The sequence below is a fragment of the Rhinopithecus bieti genome, unplaced genomic scaffold, assembly GCF_001698545.2.
Source record: "Rhinopithecus bieti isolate Rb0 unplaced genomic scaffold, ASM169854v2 scaffold_20892, whole genome shotgun sequence".
Taxonomy (NCBI): Eukaryota; Metazoa; Chordata; class Mammalia; order Primates; family Cercopithecidae; genus Rhinopithecus; species Rhinopithecus bieti.
Genome location: NW_016810602.1, coordinates 1959103 through 1981040, shown reverse-complemented (window position 1 = coordinate 1981040; position 21938 = coordinate 1959103). Strand labels below are relative to the sequence as shown.

Genomic DNA, 21938 nt, shown 5'->3' with positions numbered 1-21938 from the left:
CTACTGTGCTGGGAATCCAGGGGCCTGCTGCAGCCTGCCTGCCTCTGCACCTGCAATATTCAGGGACGCTCCTTCAGAGGACAGGTGTGGGTGGAGGAAGGGTGTGGTTTAGGCTTAAATTTAAAGAAAAAAAAGAAACCTCTCTCTCTCCCCCTCGATCCTTAAAGGTGTATGTCTGAGCTGCTTCTTAGGCCCATCAAAAAGAAAGCTTGGCTGGGTATGGTGGCTCATACCTGTTAATCCCAGCACTTTAGGAGGCTGAGGCAGGAGGATCGCTTGAGGTCAAAGCTGCAATGAGCTGTGATTGCACCACTGCACTCCAGCCTGGGTGACAGAGGGAGACCCTGTTTCAAAAAAAGAGAAAAGTCTTTGAGGACCTGATCAAAGAAGGCTTCACAAGTATAGGACTTGAGAGAGTTTTCAGTTTTCTCTTTTTTCTTTTTTTTTGAGATGGAGTCTTGTGCTGTCACCCAGGCTGGAGTAGAATGGTATGATCTCAGCTCACTGAAACATCTGCCTTCCAGGTTTAAGTGATTCTTCTGCCTTAGCCCCACCAAGTAGCTGGGATTACAGGTGCCTGCCACTATGCCTGGCTAATTTTTGTATTTTTGGTAGAGACGGGATTTCACCATGTTGGCCTGGCCAGTCTCAAACTCCTGACCAAAGGTGATCCGCCTACCTCGGCCTCCCAAAGTGCTGGAATTATAGGCGTGAGCCACCATGCCCGGCTGAGAAAGCGAGTTTTCTAGAAGACTGATTCACTGATTGATGACTGACTGGATTGATTAATGTTGCAGGATGGAAGAGGTCATGGCTGGGGCATACTTAGGATAACTGGATGTGGTATATGGTAGGATGGGGTAGGTGTGGGTACCTGGTTTGAGGGTTTGGCTGCTGTCTGCCTCATCACCTTCTTCTCTGGCCTCCTACTTCCCTAGCAGACAGGGTCTTCCAGGATGTGTTTGAAGACCTGAGTTCTCATCCTGTCTTGGGGGAATCTTATTGTATGGAGTGATGCTCTTCAGGTAGGAAGGAAAGGCTGGCTCCCACCCAGGGAGGCACTTTAGCTGTCTCTGTGGGAGTCTGAGCTACACACACATAATGGTTCCAATCCAGTCTCTTAGGGCCAGAATGCACTCCAGCTAAATGCGATGCACTCAGAATGCACTCCAATTGAATGCGATGCCTCTTATCCGTCACCATCAAACGGTGCCTCCTGACAGTCTGCACTGGTGTCCTGCTTTGTACTCAGTGCCTCATTTGTTCTTCAGCCCTCCCTTTCTTGGGCTCTTGGTTCCTTTCCAGCAAGTCCTCCTGCCCAGGAGAGAGAGCCTGGTGATCGTGGGTTTCCTGATCACTACAGGGCTTCTCTCATCATCCAAGAAATTTATAGTCCAATCCTGGTGACCTTATGCTTTCTTCCTTTTCCTTTTTGCTTACCCATGACCTGCGATCCTTTGACTGGGGATCTGTATTTTACCATGTTGTTCCAGCCAGAGAGTGAATGGCCAAAGGTCACATAGTAGCAGGTCCAAAAACTGCCCTAAGGAATTTTGACTAAGTCCTTCCGAGTGTCGTGTCATAAGCCCCAATCCTTCAGGTCTTCATATGTCCCCTGCAGCTTATGCTGAAGCAAAGCCATGGCAGCCAGGGCTGTGACCAGTCCTTTGCTTGTGGCCCTGGCTGGTGTGTAGTCCGTTAGGGAGGCAGTGGGCAGGAGAGCATAAACTCTGGAGCTTCAGTGCCTGAGTTCAAGTCCAGGCTCTACCACTTACTACTTCTGTGGCCTCAGTGCCTGCATGTATAAAATGAGGGTAGTCATAGAACCCTCTGGAGTTGTTGCAAGGGGTTAGTCACTTTAATATGTACATAGCGCTTAGAGCATTTTAGCAGTTGGCTGTTATGCTTTGTTTTAGCCTTAGGAGGATTTGGGCCACAGGTACTATTTTCAGAATATGAGCTTAGTTTGCAGACAGGTAGCCTATGATCAATCAGAGAGAAAACTTCTCCAAGTAGAAAAGCCCTATTAGTTTCTGGGTTTGAAGTGTGCTTATGTTGCTATCCTCTTGTAGTGGAGTCCCCAAAGAGGGACCCTCAGAAGGTCCCTTTTGGAGACAGATCTCCCTAACTGTGTGTGTGTTGGGGTAGGGGTGGGACTGTGAGTAATCTTTTGCTTAAGGCTGTGAACCGGCTGGCTGTGAAATCCATTTGGGAGTGGGGCTGTTTCCATTTAGCTTCCCCAGAGAAGCTGACTGACCCCAGATGTGACCTGGGGCCGTAAATCCCTGCCCCTTTGTTCCCTGCGGGGATGGTGGTGGGTGGGTGGGTGGGGTGCCTGACTGCAGTGCGCTTTGAAGGACATCAGCGTGCCACAGGGCTGGGGGTTAAGGGCTGGGGCGGAGCTTGGGTTTTTGTCTGTCAGTGCTGGAATGATGTGGTGTTGCCCTGCCTGCTGGTTCTGTAAAAGGCATAGCTGAGGAATTGTAAAGGCCCTTTTGAGGAGGGAGGAAAAAGCAGCAGCCCTACAATTCCCGGGGGGCTCTCCTCTGAGCCGCTCAAAGAGCTTTACCAAAATGATCCTGCTAATTAGCTCTCCNCAGTGCGCTTTGAAGGACATCAGCGTGCCACAGGGCTGGGGTTAAGGGCTGGGGCGGAGCTTGGGTTTTGTCTGTCAGTGCTGGAATGATGTGGTGTTGCCCTGCCTGCTGGTTCTGTAAAAGGCATAGCTGAGGAATTGTAAAGGCCCTTTTGAGGAGGGAGGAAAAAGCAGCAGCCCTACAATTCCCGGGGGGCTCTCCTCTGAGCCGCTCAAAGAGCTTTACCAAAATGATCCTGCTAATTAGCTCTCCTGGCATTGCATTGCACCGTGGAGGGGAGCACTGGGCTGCCACTGAGTCCCCATCTGCAAGTCGAGAGGCTCATACAGAGCACCTTGGAGGTGACCCCCTCCAGTGAGACACAGTGACAAAGTGCTGTGCTCCAGAGCATCCCGGCCAGGTTAGCGGCGGGTGGTAAGTAGGTCTTGAGGTGCTTGATCTGTACCTCAGTAAAAGCATCAATTTATTCACCATTGTTGTTTATTTGTTAAATTGGCCCTTAAGATCCCTGCTCTTTAGTAACTAATGGTGTATGGCAGAGGGTCTCAAACTAGTCACACTTTATCAGGCGAGTGCTACAATAGGAGAAACCTGGGAGGTAGTAAGAGAACACAGAAAGAGTTCCCTAGATTTGGGGGATATTGGAAGGTTCCTGGAGGGGGCAGTTTCTAATCGGAGACCTAAAGATTGGATGTAAATTACATAGGTTGGGGGATGGTACCGTGTGGAGTGGATGGAGAAGAGAGAACGCTGAAGCAGAGAGAACATTTGCAAAAGCCTGAGATCCAGGGGTGTTGGTTTACAGGTTGAGGCAGAGGCACAGAAAACCACGGGCCAGTGCCAAGGGTTCCCAGAGTAACGGCAGCTTCTAGATTCTTCTCCTTGTAGCTCAAGCCTCTGCCCTTTGGTCATGTCTGTGGTCTAGTCGCTTCTGAGCCCTAGAGCCAGGGGTAGAAGACCCGGGCCAGTAGGGGTGAGAGGGATGCCCAGGAACTTACTGTTTTCCTGTGAAATAGCAATGAAATGTGTACTCTGGAAAGTGGCATTGGTGAGCTCTATGGCGTGGGCATGGGTGTTGCATGGGTGTCCCTGTCCTTCTCGAAGGCTACATCCTGAAGTCTGGCCACTCCACCCTTCCTTCCCCCGGCTGCTCCAGGTGGGCCTGCCTCTGAGCCACACCATCTGCTTAGGGAATAAAGTCCACCTGAGGCTGTGTTTGCCTCACCTGGGTGCAGTTTACTGCTTTCTCTGTTGCCCCCACCCAGCTGTGCCAAGGGCAGCTTACAGAGACTCACTGATGGCTCAGCCCTGGGGAATTTCCTGGGGCCTGGATGAGTCAGAGGCAGCCTGTACTAGGTGCTGGGGTGGGGCTGCAGAGTGGGGGGATAATGCTGGCTCAGCCAGTGAGTATCCAGAAAGTTTCAGGTTCGTGGTGAAGCCACCAGTGCCCCTGAGGTTTTGCAATCCTAGGGAGAATATTATCCCTGGTATGTGTCTTAACACTGTAAGAAGCAGATCTTTGCCCATTCCTGTACAGTGACCCCAGCACAGGCTACATACAGGTGGGCAGTTGGGAAGTTCCTCTTGACAATTGCCATTATCATTACTATATTGATGGCGTGTGGAGCACGTACCCTGTGCCAGGCACCATGCTCAGAGCTTTACGAACAGCAGGTGGCGTCATCTGGGAGGACAAGCCATGGGGTAGGCTGTATCTATCCTCATTTTACAGGTGAGGAGCTGAGGCTCTGAGGGACTAAGTACTGTGCCCCAGCAGTGGAGCTGGGCTATGAATTCCTCAGAGGGTACCTGGACCACTGTGCTGGCAGGTGGACTTGGGCACCCTCATCAATGCTCATAGAGTCTGAGAGCAGGGCCCTTCTTGGGATTCAGTTTTGTTTTGTTAATTGTGTTAAATGTAAACACACATAACATAAAATTGACCATCTTCACTATTTTAAGTGTACAGTTCATTCATATCATTGTGCAACTATCATCACCATCTATCCACAGAACCTTTTCATCTTCTAAAACTGAACTCTGGACCCACTAAACAATACCTTCCCACTCCACTTGCCGTCACCCCGGCAGCTATCCCTCTGTTCTGTTTCTGTGGGCATTCAGAGGTTGACCCTTCATCTGTCTGTCTTGCTGCAGAATCTCCCTGGGGTGCCCTCCCCAGGCAGCAATGCCAGGATGCCCGTGTCCACCTCCCTCCACCAGGACGGCAGCCAGGAGCGGCCTGTGAGCCTGACCTCTACCACCTCCTCGTCGGGCTCCTCCTGTGACAGTCGCAGTGCCATGGAGGAGTCCAGTGGCTCCGAGGCTCCCGCTGAGAATGGGGCAGGCTCCCCAAGAGACCGGCATCTCCCCAATAGCAACAACAACTCCAGCAGCTGGTTGAACGTGAAGAGGCCCCTCTCCCCATTCAACAGCCGGGCGGCGGCAGGGCCTGCGCATCACAAGCTCAGCTACCTGGGCCGAGTGGTGCGGGAGATCGTGGAGACGGAGCGCATGTATGTGCAGGACCTGCGCAGCATCGTGGAGGTGCGTGCCGGGGGCCCTGTGGCACAGCGTTCTAGCGGAAGCCTGTTTCACCCTGGGAGAGAAGCTCTCCAAAGACCTGCTTCCCATAAAGTAGTTGGAGGACTGGGGTCTCCCACCCTCGCTGACTGCATGGTGAAAGCTGTTGACCCCTCAGGCTTCCTTAGGACCTTGGGCCGGATCAGTAGCTTGGGCTGGCAGGAGTGAGCATCATTGACAGGGAGGATGGGTCCCCAGCCTGCCTGGGAAGATGGCTCTAGAGAGCCTGTGCCACAGAGACCAAATGCAGTGAAGACATGGGCTCTGGGCCTGGCCCCACGCATCCCCTGCCCTGTTGTTGCCTGGCTGTGTGGAGCCTCAGGTTCTTCCTCTGTAAGAGGAAGCCACACCTACCTTGCAGGGCTACTGTGGGTGAAGGACATGGAAGGGCAGCTGTGTGGCTGCCACTGAGGAAGCCCTCTGCTCCGCTGGCTCGGGGTGTGGATTAGTTTCCTAGGGCTGCCTTAACAAATGACCACACACTGAGTGGCTTAAAACAGCAAATGTATTCTCACTCAGTTCAGGAGGCCAGAAGTCCAAAATCAAGGCATTGGCCGGGTCAGCTCCCTCCAGAGCCTCTGAGTGAGTAGTTCTGTGCCTGTCATCCAGCTTCCTGGGTCCTGGCAGTCTTTGACATCATTGGCCTGGGGATGCTGCTCAGTACCTTCCCATCACCACCTTCTTTGTGTCTCTCTGTGTCCTCCCTCTCCTCTTATAAGGACAGCAGCCACTGGATTTCGGGCCTACCCTAAATCCTATCTGAAGTCATCTTGAGATCCTTAACTAATGGCATCCAGAGAGACCTTATTTCCAAATAAAGTCACATTCGGGGTTCCAAGTGGACGTGAATTTTGGGCTGGACACTGTCTCACAGTAGGCAGTGTCTCTGAAGTGGTGTCCCAGCAAGGCCTAAACGAGGTGTGGCTAGGGAAGGTCGTGGGCAGGGTTGTGCTGGGGGCCAGGTTCTGACCACCTCCCTCCACGCAGGACTACCTCTTGAAGATCATCGACACGCCCGGGCTGCTGAAGCCAGAACAGGTCAGCGCCCTCTTTGGGAACATAGAAAACATCTACGCACTGAACAGGTATGTGAATGGGCCTGACACCATGTTCTGCCTGCAAGGCCCACCTCGGGGCCTAGGGAGGAACCCTGGATGTCCCTGGACTCATGGGCCTGTGACATGTGGGCCTGGGGCCTGATCTCTGAGGACAGGGAAGGGTGGTCCATCTCTGTGCCCTGGGCTGATGTGCTTTCTCTCAAGGGCAGACAGGGAGGTAATTTGAGGGTATGTGCGTGTTGGGTCCAGCCTGGGCCGGCACCCCTCACGGGGCTGCTGGGCCCTTCCTTGCACACTGATTCTTTTCCCTGTGGGTGGCTTCTCCGTCCTTCTCATCTTCATTTTCCACTTGCATATCTCTTAATTTCTTATCCTCCTTCCCACTGAGTCCAAGGGCTCCCTGGAGATGATCTGACCTATTAGTGGATTGCACAACCCAGGCAAGACAGATGTGAGAGGCCAAACAAGGCCTGGCCAGGGGCTATGTCAGGGCAAAGGGCGTGGGTCTGCTGCCTGGGACCACAGACTCCCCAGGGAAAGTGCGCTGCTCTGGAGGGTCAGAGCTTGAGGGAACAGTGGTGCTAGGACAGGAAGAATCGTATCCCAGGCCCCTTAAGATGGGCAGTAAGCTGGAGAAGTCTGGGAGGGCAGGGTACAGGGAAGCCTTAGACCAATGGTGAGGGGTTGGGAAAAGAGCAGGAGCACAGAGGGAGGAGGCAGGGAGCAGTGTTTCTAGGGGTGCCAGGACTCACCTGTCTCTCCCCATGTCCCACATCCTGGGCCCCCTGGCTCCTTTGCTAGTTCCCATTCTCTCTCCTTCGCCCTTTAATCCTCTGCTTTTGTGTGTTTGACTCCTTCTGCCTGCAGAGGAGCTGTGTCCCCTCCTGAGGTGGGTACGAGGGTCCCCTCTTCCTCTCCCGCTTGCTGAGCCTGTAGGTCTCCCTGACTTCCTGCTTTGTGGCTGCTTTGTGCTGGATACTTTCTGTGGTTGCTGCCTGGGGCAGGGCTCCCTCTGAGGCTAGAAGCCCCAGCTCTTTAGCGTAACAATAGGGCTGGCTGTCAGTCAGGGTTCGGGAGGTTGGGGAGGGGGCAGTGAAGGGCATTGTCCTCTGACTGCAGAGGGTACAGTGGCTGCTTTCCCCTCACCCAGCCAGCTCCTCAGAGACCTGGACAGCTGCAATAGTGATCCCGTGGCTGTGGCCAGCTGTTTTGTGGAAAGGGTAAGAAGGGCTGGGCCCTTGCCCCTGTCCTACCTTGCTGAGAGCTCAGAGAGACAAGAACTCTGCCAGCATAAGAGGAAATCTGAGTCCTGGGGATCCCTTTCCAGGGAAAGTGCTGGGTGCTCTGTCTTGAATGAGAAGGGTGTTCTGGGGGGAGCCAGGGCTGCTGGGTAGATGGGATGTCCTTGACAAATAGGTATAAAGATGGCTCTGTAGGCACTTGGGAACAGAGGACAGAGTATGCTCTGGGGGCCAGGGGCCTATCTGGTACCACCATCTTTACAGTCAAATGGGAATCTCCCTGAAATCACTATTTTTGATCTCTTCTTAGAGCCAAGAGTTTGATATCTACACCCAGTATTGCAACAATTACCCCAAGTGAGTAATTGGGGTGAGAGGGAAGGCAGAGCCATCTGGTGAGTCCAGAGTCCCCCACCTCCTCATCCAGGCCTTCCCCAGGTGGTGACTGGCCCTTCTCCCACTCTCAGCTCCGTGGCCGCCCTAACGGAATGCATGAGGGACAAGCAGCAGGCCAAGTTCTTTCGGGACCGGCAGGAGCTGCTGCAGCACTCACTGCCCTTGGGCTCCTACCTGCTGAAGCCGGTCCAGCGCATCCTCAAGTACCACCTGCTGCTGCAGGTAGCCCCTTGGTCCTCTCAGGCACCTGGGGCCTGGGGAGGGCAGGGCCTTCGAGTCATGGGTACCTAAGCCTCTATCTTCTGTGCAGGAAATTGCCAAGCATTTTGATGAAGAAGAGGATGGCTTTGAGGTGGTGGAGGATGCCATTGACACCATGACCTGTGTGGCCTGGTACATCAACGACATGAAAAGGAGGCATGAGCATGCAGTCCGGCTCCAGGTGCTCGGGGGCTGAGAGGCTGGGGGAGGGGCAGGGCTGGGTGGGCCATGCTTCGGCTGGGAAGAAGGACTGTGGCCACCCTGCTGGGATGAGCTGGGTGGTGGCATTGGGGGAGCCTTTGTGGCAGGGTTTGCAGAGCCTCCTAAGGCCCCAGTGGCCTGACTGTAGGGGTTGGGGCCCCTCTGCTGCAGGAGATTCAGTCACTCCTCATCAACTGGAAGGGGCCCGACCTGACCACCTACGGGGAGCTTGTCCTGGAGGGCACGTTCCGCGTGCATCGCGTGCGCAATGAAAGGACCTTTTTCCTCTTTGACAAAACACTGCTTATCACCAAGAAGCGGGGCGATCACTTTGTCTACAAGGGCAACATCCCGGTAACCAGGCCCTGCCCCATCTCCGCCATCTTCTCTCCTTCCCAAAGGATCTGGGCCCCCCTCCTTGTCTGCTTCTTGGGGCTCCAGCACCACCCTTCTGAGATCACCCTCCCTGCTTCCCCAGGCTGTCAACCTTGTGCTTTACTGTCCTTTCCCTCTGCCCCTAGTGCTCCTCCCTGATGCTGATCGAAAGCACCAGAGACTCCCTGTGCTTCACTGTCACCCACTACAAGCACAGCAAGCAGCAGTACAGCATCCAGGTGAGGGGCCGGTGGGGCTCAGGGGCTAGGGAACAAGATGCCCAGGGGACACCTGCGTGGGACTCCTGGCTCCTCTGCCCACCTAGCTGCCCCAGGACCCAGTGTCTCCACCTGTAAGGCAGGGATCGTTGCAGGCACTTCTTAGGGTCAAAGTGAGGAGCCAGGTTAACCTCACAGAGGCCACAGCATGGTCCCACTTTTTCTCTCTGGGCGGAAGCACTGTCCATGCTGGACAGCTTCAGGCCTGTAATGATAACCCCTGGGTGCCTTTCCCTTGGGTCCTCCCAGGCCAAGACAGTGGAGGAGAAACGGAACTGGACTCACCACATCAAGAGGCTCATCCTAGAGAACCACCATGCCACCATTCCCCAGAAGGTGAGTTCCCCCAGCTCTGGACTGGGGGCAGGGAGAATGTGCTCCTCTGAGCCAGCTCTACAAGGTCCATTGGGGACTCACCTTCTGGATTTGGGCTCCACTGGACAGTGGATGTCAGTACAGCAGATACCCCAGGCCTTGGTGCCACACTGTGGGGTGTTCTCGTACAGCAACAGGGGAGGCTGGCACATGGTAAGGTAATAACCAGGTGCGTTTCCTTCCCCGTCAGGCCAAGGAAGCCATCTTGGAAATGGATTCCTATTGTAAGTGTGCTCTTTTCTGCCTGTTTTGTCCCTACCCATGGACATTGCTAGGTCAGGCTGTATCCTGGGGAAGCTTTACCTGATAATTTTATTCTAGGAGCAGGGAGGACGGGGGCCTCCTGTTAAGGGCTGGGGGGCGAACTATATGATTAAGCATGCTCTCCTGCTGAGCGGTGGGACTCTCAGTGCCTGAAGCTCCCAGCTGGAAGATGGAGGGAGCTGTGGAGGCTCCTGGCCCTGGAGCTGGGTGGGTATAGAGGTCTGGCTGGGTATGGACAGGGTCTAGGGTAGGCCAAGGCCAACTGGAAACCAAAAGCTTGACCGTCTCTCTCCTGGATGCAGATCCCAATCGGTACCGCTACAGCCCAGAGCGGCTGAAGAAGGCTTGGTCCTCCCAGGATGAGGTGTCTACCCACGTGCGCCAGGGGCGCCGGCAATCTGGTGAGAGAAGGACGGTGGAGGCAGGAAGCCTCTCCCTCACACCCTTTCCCAGGCTGGGGACCGTCTGCGGCAGTGTCCAGGGCTGTGTCTCTCACCTCTGCGGAAACCCTGGGAAAGGCTTGAGCGGGGCTGGACACACACCTGGAGCTCATCCTTCCCCTGTGCTGGTGCTACCCATACCACGTGCCTCTGGGCCCTCGTTGCCTACCAGTTCTGGGCAGCCCAGCTTTTTCTTACTTTCTTCTTTCTTTTTTTTTGTTAGAGATGGACTCTTGCTCTGTCACCCAGGCTGGAGTGCAGTGGCTCCATCTCAGCTCACTGCAACCTCTGCCTCCTGGGTTCAAGCGATTCTCCTGCCTCAGCTTCCCAAGTAGCTGGGACTACAAGAGTGTACCACCATACCCAGCTAATTTTTGTATTTTTTAGTAGAGATGGGGTTTCACTATATGTTGACCAGGCTAGTTTCGAACTCTTGGCCTCAGGTGATCCACCCTTCTCGGCCTCCCAAAGTACTGGGATTATAGGTGTGAGCCACTGCACCTGTCCAGCCTAGCTTTTTTAAGGCCCTAGGAATACTTGCTCACTTGGGTCTTGGCACCCCTTTTTAGCCCCCTGGCTCCTTTGCGTCTTGGGAATACCAACACCAAGTCATTCAGGAGTAACACTCGGACATTGCAGATGGCCCCAGCCCAGTCCTGGAACAACCCGAGCAGAAGCAGGACCCGGGGAAAACGAGTTCAGTGGCACCAAACCCAGACAGGAAATATTTACTTTGAGTCTCGGGAAAAAGTTCCATTTTCCTCTCCTGAGTTTTCTTCCATTCCTGGACTTCTAGGGTGTTCTTGGATTATTGGAATGAATCGTCTATTTGAAAAGAGAAAAACCTTGCTTTTATTCTTAACTCTGTGATGATGAGTGTGTGTATTTTCTACATTGGTTTTTTTGTTGCTATTTAGTGCGAGGCCCAAGGACAGCTCTGGCTTAAGCCAGGTGTCTGCCAAACATATACTTAAGGTGGGAGCTGGGGTGAGAATTGTCTAAGACCCCGGGAGAGAAGGATTCTAAAGGGACTGAGAGCAGTGTCCTGGCTTGGGTCCACAAGGGTGTTGGGTTTTCACTGGTGATGACCTGTGGGTCCCCTGAATGTGTGTGTGGATTGACATGTGGGCGTTAGCCTTCTAGAAGGTGGAGCAGTGGCTTATAGAAGGCTTTTGTGGTTTTATGTTGTTGGTATTGCTCTGGGTGGATCTTGAGCCCTAGGCCACCTTGCTATGGTTGCAGAAGTTTTATAGATTTTATAGTTAAAAGCTCCAAATGGAGGTGTTGCTTTCTTCTCTCTAGCCCTCTTTATTTCCTTTCCTTTTCTTCTCCTGTAATTCTCTTCTTGTCCTCCTCAATTTAGTGTACCTTAAAATTTGAAGCTTCTAGCACATTGATGTGTTCAGCAAGTGATAATGTTGGTGGTAGTGATAGTAGCTGCATCCTAATGTTAGCACCAAAACTTTAGCTATGGATGTACAACTCTTTGAATATACTTAAAGCCATTGAATTGTACACTCTAGGTGAATTGTATGTGAATTATATTTCAATAAAGCTGTTACAAGAAAACCCCCAAACTTTAGCTGTCCAAGGCACTCAGGAAATGAGCCATTTTAAAGAGCTGAAGCTTCCACGTGGCTGAGATTTTTAGCCTGTAAATACTAAGAATCGGATTTTTTCAAAAAATATTTTTTAAATGTTTTAACTGTTATGAAATTGCCTCCCTCCCTCCCTCCCTCCCCTCCTTCTTGCTCTGTTGCCCAGGCTGGAGTGCAGTGGCACCATCTCTACTCACTGCAACCTCTGCCTCCTGGGTTCAAGTGATTCTCCTAAGTAGCTGGGATTACAGGCATGCGCCACCATGCCCAGCTAATTATTTTTTTGTATTTTTAGTAGAAACAGGGTTTCATCATGTTGGTTAGGCTGGTCTCGAACTCCTGACCTCAGGTGATCCACCCACCTCGGCCTCCCAGAGTGCTGAGATTACAGGTGTGAGCCACCTCACCCGACCAAAATAGACATCTTTCTAAAGCATGCTTTGTACTCTTGAACCTTTTAAAACAGAAGGTGCTGCCTGCCGTTGAACCTTTCCTTTTCTGGAGTTAATGCTACAGCATCACTTAGGGTGTGTGAACTACCAGTTGCTTGAGGGGCCCCAGAGGCTGTGGGTTGCCATAGAGACAGCCTGCGATTGGCGTGTCGTGCCCCTCTTCACGGTTCTTCTGTAACACTGAAGTGTCTGTTTTCATTGGTCTAAGCATGTTTGTCTGTAGTAGCCCTTCTTCCCCTCCTGTCTGTTAGAAAGCGATCGATCAGGCCAGGCATTGTGGCTCACTCCTGTAATCCTAGCACCTTGGGAGGCCGAGGTGGAAGGATCACTTGAGGCCAGGAGTTCAAGACCAACCTAGACAACATAGTGAGGCCTCGTCTCTACAAAATTAAAAAATTAGCTAGGCATGGTCGTATTCACCTATGGTCCTAGCTACTCTGGAGGCTGAGGTGGGAGGATCACTTGAGCCTGGAAGGCAGAGGTTGCAATGAATGGATATCATGCCCCTGTACCCATCCTGGGTGACAGACGAGACCTTGTTGCAAAAAAAAAAAAAAAAGAAAAAAAAAGAAAAAGAAATCAATCTATTGAACTTGTGGGAACTGTAGACCACAAAAAGATCAGGAAAGTCACTGGGGAGGGACTTGGGTCACATCCAGACACTTTACTGCCTGGGCTCAGCCATCCACTCTGACTTCCTTGAGGTCTCTTCTGCTTCTGCTTTCCACTCAGTGAGCTGAGATGAGCCGACAAGTATATTCTGTGGATAATTAAGGTTTATTGTTTAAATTATATGTCACTTATTAAATATTCTTGATAAGTTTTAAAATGAAAGAATAGAACATTTTCTACTTTTCACTTTAAAAGCAATTAGGCATTTACTTACATTGATACAGATAGTGTATGTACATTGTGTGTGTCAACAGAAAAGAGGTTCTTCAATAGGCCTGCCTGCTGAGGAACAGCAAGATACCTTGGTAGACTTTCCTTCTGACTTCAAGTGTGTAGCAAATCGTGGCAATCCCTAGGCCTTCCACTTAACGCCACCTAGGCAAGGATTTGGATAGGCGAAGGCCGAGGCTCTGTAGAACTGGACCTTGAGACAAGGTCCTCTTATTCCCGCCCTCCAGTCTCAGGTGTGTCCCCAAAAAGGCTGGGGTACAAGGTGATGACACCATCGGCCTAATGGATGTGTTTTGTATCCTGTCCCCAGAGCCTGGTCACTCTCCGTACAGCTGGGCAACTCTCCCCAGCGGGCAGCGAGGCTTCATGATGCCAGGCCTTAAGGGCCGTAGAAAGTCGGGTGTGACCTCTGCTTTCCAGCTGGGGTGCTGTGAGGGGCTTGGCAGTGGGTGTAGCTGATGCACTGATATGCTTATTGCCAGGGAGGCAAGGGGCTTGAGGTGGAGCCAGGGGCCTCCAGAGATGTTGCTAGTTGGTCTGAAGGGGGCAGCATGTAACTCAGTCCCCTCCCTATGGCTTCTGCACGAGGGCCCTGGGCCAGGTGTGCTAATGCATTGCATTATGGGTGGTACTGCTCCAGCAGGGCTGGCAGCCACAGCGGGGGTCCTGGAGATGGATGGGTCCGCCTCCCTGTCCGTAGGTGCAAGGGGCTTGGCGACACTGTGGAAGGCAGCCTCCCTGGGGCCTATGACTGCGGAGGGGGGGGCAAGCCAGAGTGGACTTTGAGCTGGTGATGGGCTGGTGGCATTGTGAGCTTGGGACCCAGCCAGGCCAGTTTCCTGGCCCGTGCTGACTCTGCCCATGCTTTCCTCCTCAGAGCCAACCAAACACCTGCTCAGGCAACTCAACGAGAAAGGTGAGTGTGTGAGGTGGCCAGCTATTCCCAGTGAGGGGGGGAGGAGGGGAAGCAGCCGACAACCTAGGGGTTGACCTGAGGGTGGGGGATTGTAGAAGGGTCTCTGCCTCTGTTCCCCCCTGGAAGAGGGCCTCGCGCCTGGCTGGCTGAGGAGAGGGGCTGGAGCTCTCCCCCATGCAAAGGCCTCACGCCCTTTTCTCTGGAAACAATGAGAACCGAGCAACAGGCACAGAACTGCGCTGCTCTGTGGCCCCTGGGCACCTGCTCTGTCAGTCATTCTTTTGAAAGCACAGGAGACTAGGTGAGGGTTCTGGGAGTAGGAGCCCCCAGTGAGGGCTTCCCCAGGGGGCTGTCCAGAGGTCTTTCTCCTGCTTACTGATCTCTTCCCCTCCCCTGCCCCTCGCCGGTGTGTTGGGAACCCGGTGGTGATGTCCGCAGCCCGAGCAGCAGGAATGAAGGTAAAGGCCAGTGGGAGGAGGGGACTGGCTGACAGAGGAGGGTGGGACTGCCCAGGTCAGCCCCTGGCCCCTTCAGCCCTCATTGTCTTCATTCACTCAGCAAATGCCTACTAAGCACCCACTGTGTACCAGGCTGTGTGGCATAGGGCCACAGAGATGAATAAGACATGGGCCTTGCCCTGGGGGCCCTTTTGCACCCTCTTCCTAGAATAGCACCCCGCTGGGAGCCTGCCCAGCATGGACCTGCTCAGATTTCCCTCTCTAGGGTAGACAAGTAGGCAGGCCTCTTTGGGTTCTGAATTTTTGACCAGGTCACAGCCTTTCCACCATGAGAACACCCGCCTCTCCCTGGACCCCAGTGGAGACCTGAGTTGGGCATCTAGGTGTGGCTTTCTGTGTGAAGCCTCCCCACCCACAGCTGCCTGCAGGAGGACAGGAGGTTGCCCAAGAGGCTGGTCACGAGGGGGTCTTGTGCTCTGAACAGCATGCAGGCAGCGCTGGCACCCTCCTGGACTTTGGGCAGCCCTCTCGTACTCGGGGCCTGCAGCCAGAGGCTGAAGGGGCTGCCCAGGAGGAGGAAGAGGAAGAGGAGGAGGTGGTGGAGGAGGAGGAGGAGGAGGAGGAGGAAGAGCAGGCCTTTCAGGTCTCTCTGGAGGACCTGACAGGGCATGAAGGCAACGAGAAAGGGGCTGGGCCGAAGCCCCCAGGCTCAGAGGAGGAGGAGGAGGAGCAGGAGGAGAGCCTGGCGGTGGCGGAGCAGGTAGCTGACTTTGCCAGCTCCCTGCTGGCCGCCCTCCACTGCTGGCACTATCGGGCCAACGCTTTACTTTTCTCCCGGGGCGCTATGGTGAGGTGTCTCTTCGATCTCCCCTCCTCCTTGCATGCTCCCTGGGATGTGCATGCCCACCCAAGGGCCCCCTCTGCTGCCCTCCCCACCCCTCCCTGCCCTAGTTTTACTCCTCCCCTCAGCACTTAACACCCTCGCTCGCTGTCACACCCTGGTGAGCCCCTGGCATGCTCTGTTCCAGTACTGGGCACTTATCATTATAACGCCCAACAAGCATGACAAGTGGGGTGGGGCGGTGGGGGCAGGGAGAAGCTAGCACACAGTGAGGCTGGAAAGGTCAAGTCTACTTTGTCTGGAGGGAAAGGTGGGCTGAGGTTTTCTGAAGCTGCATGCCTGACAAGGCTTTCTGCAGCCCTAGGCCTGGCATTCAGGTTGGCTCTGGAATGGCTCAGGCCCAAGACTGGCTCTCAGCTCAGCCCAGCCCCTTGGGGCGTGGGAGGCGCTGCCTGTGTTGAGATGTAGAAGGGATCAGCTTCCAGTTGTCTTGGAGTTGATGACTGACCTCTACCTCTGCAGGGAAAGGGGCGCAGGGAGTCTGAAGGCTCCAGGAGCAGCAGAAGGCCCAGTGGTCGGTCTCCAGCCAGTGCTGAGAAGCGCATGAGCTTCGAGTCCGTTTCTTCCCTGCCAGAGGTGAGCGACCAGCAGGTAGGATGGGGATAGCAGGAAGAACTTGGAGTCCAGATTTCCAAGTCTGCAAATAGGGCTTTCAGGCATAGGCTCTCCCACTGGGCCCATGGGAACAGAGATTCTCCACCTCCCAGGACTCTCAGCCCTGCATGAAGTCTGTTTGGCCTAGAGTATATGGTTTGGTAAGCAGACCACCCCTCTCTATGAATTAGAAAAAGACTCCCCTTTGGGCAGATGCAGTCCCATGTCAAGGGCACACAGCTAGTGGAAATGAACCAGGTATTAGGCTCCCTTGGTTAGGCCACCTTGTATGGATTATAAGACCCTGTCCCTGCCAGCATGCCAGACATTGAAATCACACCTGTGGTCACCTGGGCAAAGGGTAGGGAACTGATATCTGTTGGACACGTCCTTTGTAACTGATGTGCTATTTCTTCCTTCTCTTCCCCACAACAGCTCTAGAAGGAAAAGGGCTCTGAGTGGTTGATGGCGTGCCTACCACTGAGCAGCTCCTGAGGGGCGGGGCTGAGATCAGACCTGGGGCTGGGACTCAGAGGCCCACTCTCCTCCTGCTGCTGCCCTATACTGTCTGTGGGTTGTGGGAAGCAGCGTCCTTTCCTTTCCCAAAGTTATAAGGGAAAGATCGTGAGCTACGGCCTGGACCCCATGTTGGACCCCACAGCCAGGACTAAGAAGCCTGGATGATACTGGATAGGAATGTAGCATGATGTCTTAGCTTGAGCTGCTATAACAAGATCCCTTACTGCTGCCTGGGTGGCTTAGTTATTGCTCAGTTTTGGAGGCTGGAAATTCTAAGGTCAAGATGCCAGCAGACTCTGGTGAGGGCTCGCCCTCTGCTTCGTAGATGGTGGCTTCTTGCTGTGTCCTCACATGGCAAAGGGTCAAGGAAGCTCTCTTGAGCCTCTTTTGTAAGGGATCTGACCCCATTCATGAGGATGGAGTTCACGTGACCTAATTTCCCAAAGGCCCCACCTCTCATTCCCATCACACTGGGTGTTAGCCTCCACCTGGCAATTTTAGGGATACGCAGACATTCAGACCAGAGCAAATGGGTGTGTCCAGTAATAATACAATGAGAACCATGCATTAAAACATTTAAAAGAAGCAGATGAAATTAATTTTAGTAGTATATTTTATTTAACCCAAAGTGTGCAGAGTATTATTCTAACATGTAATCAACATAAAAAGTTACTGATATGTTTTATCCCTTTTTTCTATACAGAGTCTTTGCAATCTGATGTGTATTTTACCCCAAGAGCAGGTTTCCACTGGGCCTGACCCCATTTCGCGTGCTCGGAAAGCCACAGTGACTGTGGCTCCCATGTTGAACAGTGCAGGTCTAGATCCTGGGTGCTCTGCAGATTCCGGACTAGAACAGAAGGAATTAGGTCCGAGCTTAGAATTTAGTGTTTGCTCTTATCTCTCTAACTGCTCTGGAAAGCTGCGTACATCAGCAGTTCTGTGGTTCAAATTACCGTCAAGGTGGTCAAGAGGGAATTCTCACGTTTGCTTTCTTCCTTGCCCATTTCCTGGGCGTAGGCAGTTGTGCTAGGCCCACAGGTGCTGGGAGGAGCCACATTCCTGGTTCTCACCCTCTTGACGAGATTCCAGCATGTGGCTGTGTTGCTCTCTAGACCCTGATCTACATGGGAGGCCCCGTCCCCTGAGGAAAATGAAATGGCCTCTCATGTTGCACGGGTCTGGGTTTGAACCCTAGAACCTCCAAGTGAGGAGCCTCTAGGGCTTTGGTGAGCTGCCTCACCATCAGCCATGCTGGTTCCATGATGCTGTGAGAACCAGCCCCTGGGAACCCGGGGCCATGCCCTACCCACTGTTGTGTATTCCCACCTCGTCCCTGTAGTTCCCAGGCTGGCTGCCATCAAGGTGTTGCCATCCGGCACCATCTGCATTCTTAGTGTTTTCCTTGGTTTTGAGGACATGGGCCCAGCACCCCCACTGTAGGGTGACTAAAGGACACAGTCATGTTCCTCTAAGGACCCATTGCCCTCCTCCTAAGTTGTGCTCATTCTGATTGCCTTGGGTCCTAAACTGCAGGTCCCTGTCATTGGGCCTTGAGCAGGCCATGCTGTTCCCTTGTTCCCCAGGTCCCATGAAGGAGGCTTTTTACTCATGTGAGCCTTTTCTGCTATGTTTCAGGTTGAGCCGGACCCTGAGGCTGGGAGTGAGCAACAGGTATTTGCTGCTGTGGAAGGGCCCAGTGCCGAGGAGATGCCCTCAGACACAGAATCTCCAGAAGTCCTGGAGACACCACTTGATGCCCACCAGGGGCTTCTGGGGATGGACCCCCCGGGTGACATGGTGGGCTTCGTGGCGGCTGAGAGCACTGAGGACCTTAAGGCCCTGAGCAGTGAGGAGGAAGAAGAAATGGGGGGTGCCGCCCAGGAGCCTGAAAGCCTTCTGCCACCCTCCGTGCTGGACCAGGCCAGTGTCATTGCGGAGCGGTTTGTCAGCAGCTTCTCTCGGCGGAGCAGCGTGGCACAGGAGGACGGCAAGTCCAGTGGCTTTGGGAGCCCACGGCTGGTCAGCCGGAGCAGCAGCGTGCTCAGCCTGGAGGGCAGTGAGAAGGGCCTGGCGCGGCGTGGCAGTGCCACAGACTCCCTCAGCTGTCAGCTCTCCCCAGAAGTGGACATCAGTGTGGGGGGGCCCACAGAGGACAGCCCTTCTGTCAATGGGATGGAGTCCCCAAGCCCAGGCTGCCCAGTGGAGCCCGACTGGTCTTCCTGCAAGAAGAAGGAATCAGCGCTCTCCACCCGAGACCGGCTGTTGCTAGACAAGATTAAGAGCTATTATGAAAATGCAGAACACCACGATGCGGGCTTCAGCGTCCGTCGCCGGGAGAGCCTCTCCTACATCCCCAAAGGACTGGTAAGAAACTCCGTCTCCAGGTTCAACAGCCTTCCTCGGCCAGACCCAGAGCCAGTACCCCCAGTGGGGCACAAGAGACAGGTGGGCTCCCGGCCGACTTCGTGGGCCCTGTTTGAGCTCCCAGGACCAAGCCAGGCAGGCAAAGGGGACCCACCTCCCATCTCAGATGCTGAGTTCCGCCCATCATCAGAAATTGTGAAGATCTGGGAGGGAATGGAGTCTTCTGGGGGGAGCCCTGGGAAGGGGCCCGGCCAGGGCCAGGCCAATGGCTTTGACTTGCATGAGCCACTCTTTATCCTGGAGGAGCATGAGCTGGGAGCCATCACGGAGGAGTCAGCCACTGCCTCCCCAGAAAGTTCCTCTCCCACTGAGGGGCGCAGCCCAGCCCACCTGGCCCGGGAGCTGAAAGAGCTGGTGAAGGAGCTGAGCAGCAGTACCCAGGGGGAGCTGGTGGTCCCACTGCACCCCCGCATCGTGCAGCTCTCCCACGTAATGGACAGCCACGTGAGTGAGCGCGTCAAGAACAAGGTCTACCAGCTGGCCCGCCAGTACAGCCTCCGAATCAAGAGCAACAAGCCAGTGATGGCCAGGCCACCACTGCAGTGGGAAAAGGCGGCCCCTGAGAGGAACGGGAAGAGCCCTGCTGTGCCCTGTCTACAGGAAGAGGCTGGAGAGCCATTAGGTGGCAAAGGTATGACAGGAGCGGCAAGTGGGCCCTTCCCCAAGTCTAGGGACTGAAGAGCCAATAAGGAGCCACTTGGCTCCTTGGGGAAAGTGACCTCTAAGGAGGCTCTACCAAAGGGAGAAGCTAGACCCTGGGCACCAAGGGCACAGGGTGAGCCCTGGCAGCCAGTCCAGTGCTCTGAGGCCAAACTTGCTCTCCTGGTTAAGCCCTTTTGATGCCCTCGGCTGCAGCCCTTCCCATCCAGCAGAGACTCCTGGAGGAAGCATGGCCCCAGGCTCCTCCTTCAGCAGGATGAGAGCAGAAGCTCTCCCCTCTTCCTTTGACATCTGACCCCTTTCCACTGCCTTGTCTTCATTCTTCCCATGGCCCTTCATGAAAGGGGCTGTGGATGGTAAATGAGATTTCTCCCATCACACCCAAAACCCCAACAACCAGCCTTTCCTGGAAAGTGAGTTGGAGCCTGCTCAGAGACCCCCTTGCAGCTCTGCCCTCCTGCACCATGCTTCAGGCAGCTTGCTCTCTCCTCACAGGTAAGAGGAAGCCAGTGCTGTCTCTCTTCGACTGTGAGCAGCTGATGGCCCAGGAGCACAGCCCTCCCAAGCCCTCCTCGGCTAGGGAGACATCGCCACAGCGTTTCTCCTTCAACCCGTCTGCTGTCAGCCAGAGGACCACCTCGCCTGGGGGCCGGCTCTCTGCCTGGAGCCCCCGCAGCCCCACGGAGACCTTCAGCTGGCCTGACGTCCGAGAGCTCTGCTCCAAGTACGCCTCCCGCGATGAGGCACGCCGAGCAGGGGGTGGCGGGCCCCGTGGCCCACCCGTCAACAGGAGCCACTCGGTGCCGGAAAACATGGTGGAGCCGCCATCTGTCGGGCAGGGTGGGCCCGCTTGCCGCAGCCTGAGACCAAGAGGGCGGGAGGCGGAGAGGCTGCCCGGTCCCTGGGCCTCTGCCCAGAGCAAGCAGGACGGAGGCGAGACCCTCGTATGTCACTGCAGACCTCACCCTCGAGGAACAACCGGGGGTGCATGTCATGGAGAAGGACCCCTTCCCGGCCCCCCGTGGGGGCTAGAGGATCAGGGTCGGACCAAGCGCGCTGGATGGCCCCGTGTGTGGCAGGGCAGGACTTCCAGCGTCTGCAGAGTGTCGGTGAAGGAAGAGCGGTCCCAGGACCCGCAGGACCCGAGCAAGCAGAGGTACGGAGTGAGAAACCTCAGAGAGAAAGTTCCAGGCCTTGAACTCTGTGGTTGATGCTGACTCCTGGGGGAGGGAGGAGTCATGTGGAGGTATGGGGAAGAATCTGGCATCCTTCCCCTCAAGCCTGGCTCGTGCGAGCCCTCTGCCAGGGCCCTCTGGCGGGCGGAAGTCCGTCCGCCTCTGCCCTTCGGAAGGATGTCCCTGTGTGCAGGGATCTGCCTGCCTGTGCATCCACTGAGGCTCGACGACAACTTCCCACTCACCTGTTGAGCCGGTGTGGCTTCTTCCCTTGTAATCGTCTTTTCTGGTAAGAAGCAAATATTGAAGCTTCACCTCTTCCCATGAGAGCAAAGCTCTGCTCAGGCCTCCCAAGCCGCTTGCTTGCCACGCGCCACAGCCAGACCAAGGGAAGGCCCACCCCCAGCGAGACTCAGGCAGTTGGCCTGGCAGGGCTCTACCTCTGTAACTGTGTTTCTTTAGGGTCCAGGCAGGAATGAAGCCGATATTGTATTGCTTTCCTGCCATGGTGATGTGCACGATGCGTGAGTGTGTGGCCTTCTGTTTATTCCCTCCTGTCAAGAATGAAGTGAATGCAGTTCAGGTACTTTTGAGGGTTGTTGCGCTGACCCTCGTGGTTCGTTGCTGATGTACACACATTTCATATTTGCACAATGGTGCCAATACACTGCTGACCACCACATGTGTGAACTCCTTCCTGAGGCCTGGCTGGGGTAGGGAAGGTTTATTCGTGGGCTCAAGGGATGTCTTAGGGGAGATGGAGACATGGAGGTGGTTCTTCCACACTCGATTGGTCACCTGAGCTCATGAAACATAAGGCACCTGGGTACTGTAGGGGAGGTGGGGCAGGCAGGAATGTGAGATTGGGAGCTTGCTGTCTTGCTGCCTAAGACTCCCATGGGTTCTCTGTCAAGCAGAGGCCTGCTGCCTGTTCTAGGTAAGGGGTCCCGGCATGCCAGCCTTTTGGCTCTTTTCCGCAGGCCAGAGCAGACTTAAAACGGGAAGTGGTTGGGCCGGGATGCGTGGCTCAAACTTGTAATCCCAGACTTTGGGAGGGCCGAGACAAGCGGGATCACAGAAGTCAGGAGATCCGAATCCATCACTGGCTAACCCGGTGAAGCCCGCGTCTTACTAAGAAAATACGAAAAAAAAAAAAACTAGCTGGGCGAGGTGAGCGGGTGACCCCTGTAGTCCCAGCTACTCGGGAGGCTGAGGCAGGAGAGGAGAAAAACGACAGGGTAACCCGGGACGGGCAGCTTGCACTGA

The 21938-nt window shown here is 54.5% G+C and overlaps 1 protein-coding gene across 1 annotated transcript in view; it reads left to right on the top strand.

The window, feature by feature from the left end:
* PLEKHG3 (pleckstrin homology and RhoGEF domain containing G3) overlaps positions 1 to 21938 on the top strand; it is a 46300-nt gene that overhangs the window by 21245 nt on the left and 3117 nt on the right. Inside the window, exons 2-18 of the mRNA XM_017892400.1 lie at positions 4755 to 5144; positions 6168 to 6265; positions 7389 to 7458; positions 7790 to 7836; positions 7947 to 8097; positions 8186 to 8317; positions 8509 to 8691; positions 8859 to 8951; positions 9240 to 9326; positions 9556 to 9589; positions 9932 to 10030; positions 13900 to 13938; positions 14377 to 14396; positions 14881 to 15243; positions 15760 to 15888; positions 18049 to 19468; positions 19993 to 20653. Of these exons, the coding sequence (XP_017747889.1) occupies positions 4794 to 5144; positions 6168 to 6265; positions 7389 to 7458; positions 7790 to 7836; positions 7947 to 8097; positions 8186 to 8317; positions 8509 to 8691; positions 8859 to 8951; positions 9240 to 9326; positions 9556 to 9589; positions 9932 to 10030; positions 13900 to 13938; positions 14377 to 14396; positions 14881 to 15243; positions 15760 to 15888; positions 18049 to 19468; positions 19993 to 20653 (3977 nt within the window). The 5' untranslated portion in view covers positions 4755 to 4793. The remainder of the gene's footprint in view (positions 1 to 4754; positions 5145 to 6167; positions 6266 to 7388; positions 7459 to 7789; positions 7837 to 7946; positions 8098 to 8185; positions 8318 to 8508; positions 8692 to 8858; positions 8952 to 9239; positions 9327 to 9555; positions 9590 to 9931; positions 10031 to 13899; positions 13939 to 14376; positions 14397 to 14880; positions 15244 to 15759; positions 15889 to 18048; positions 19469 to 19992; positions 20654 to 21938) is intronic.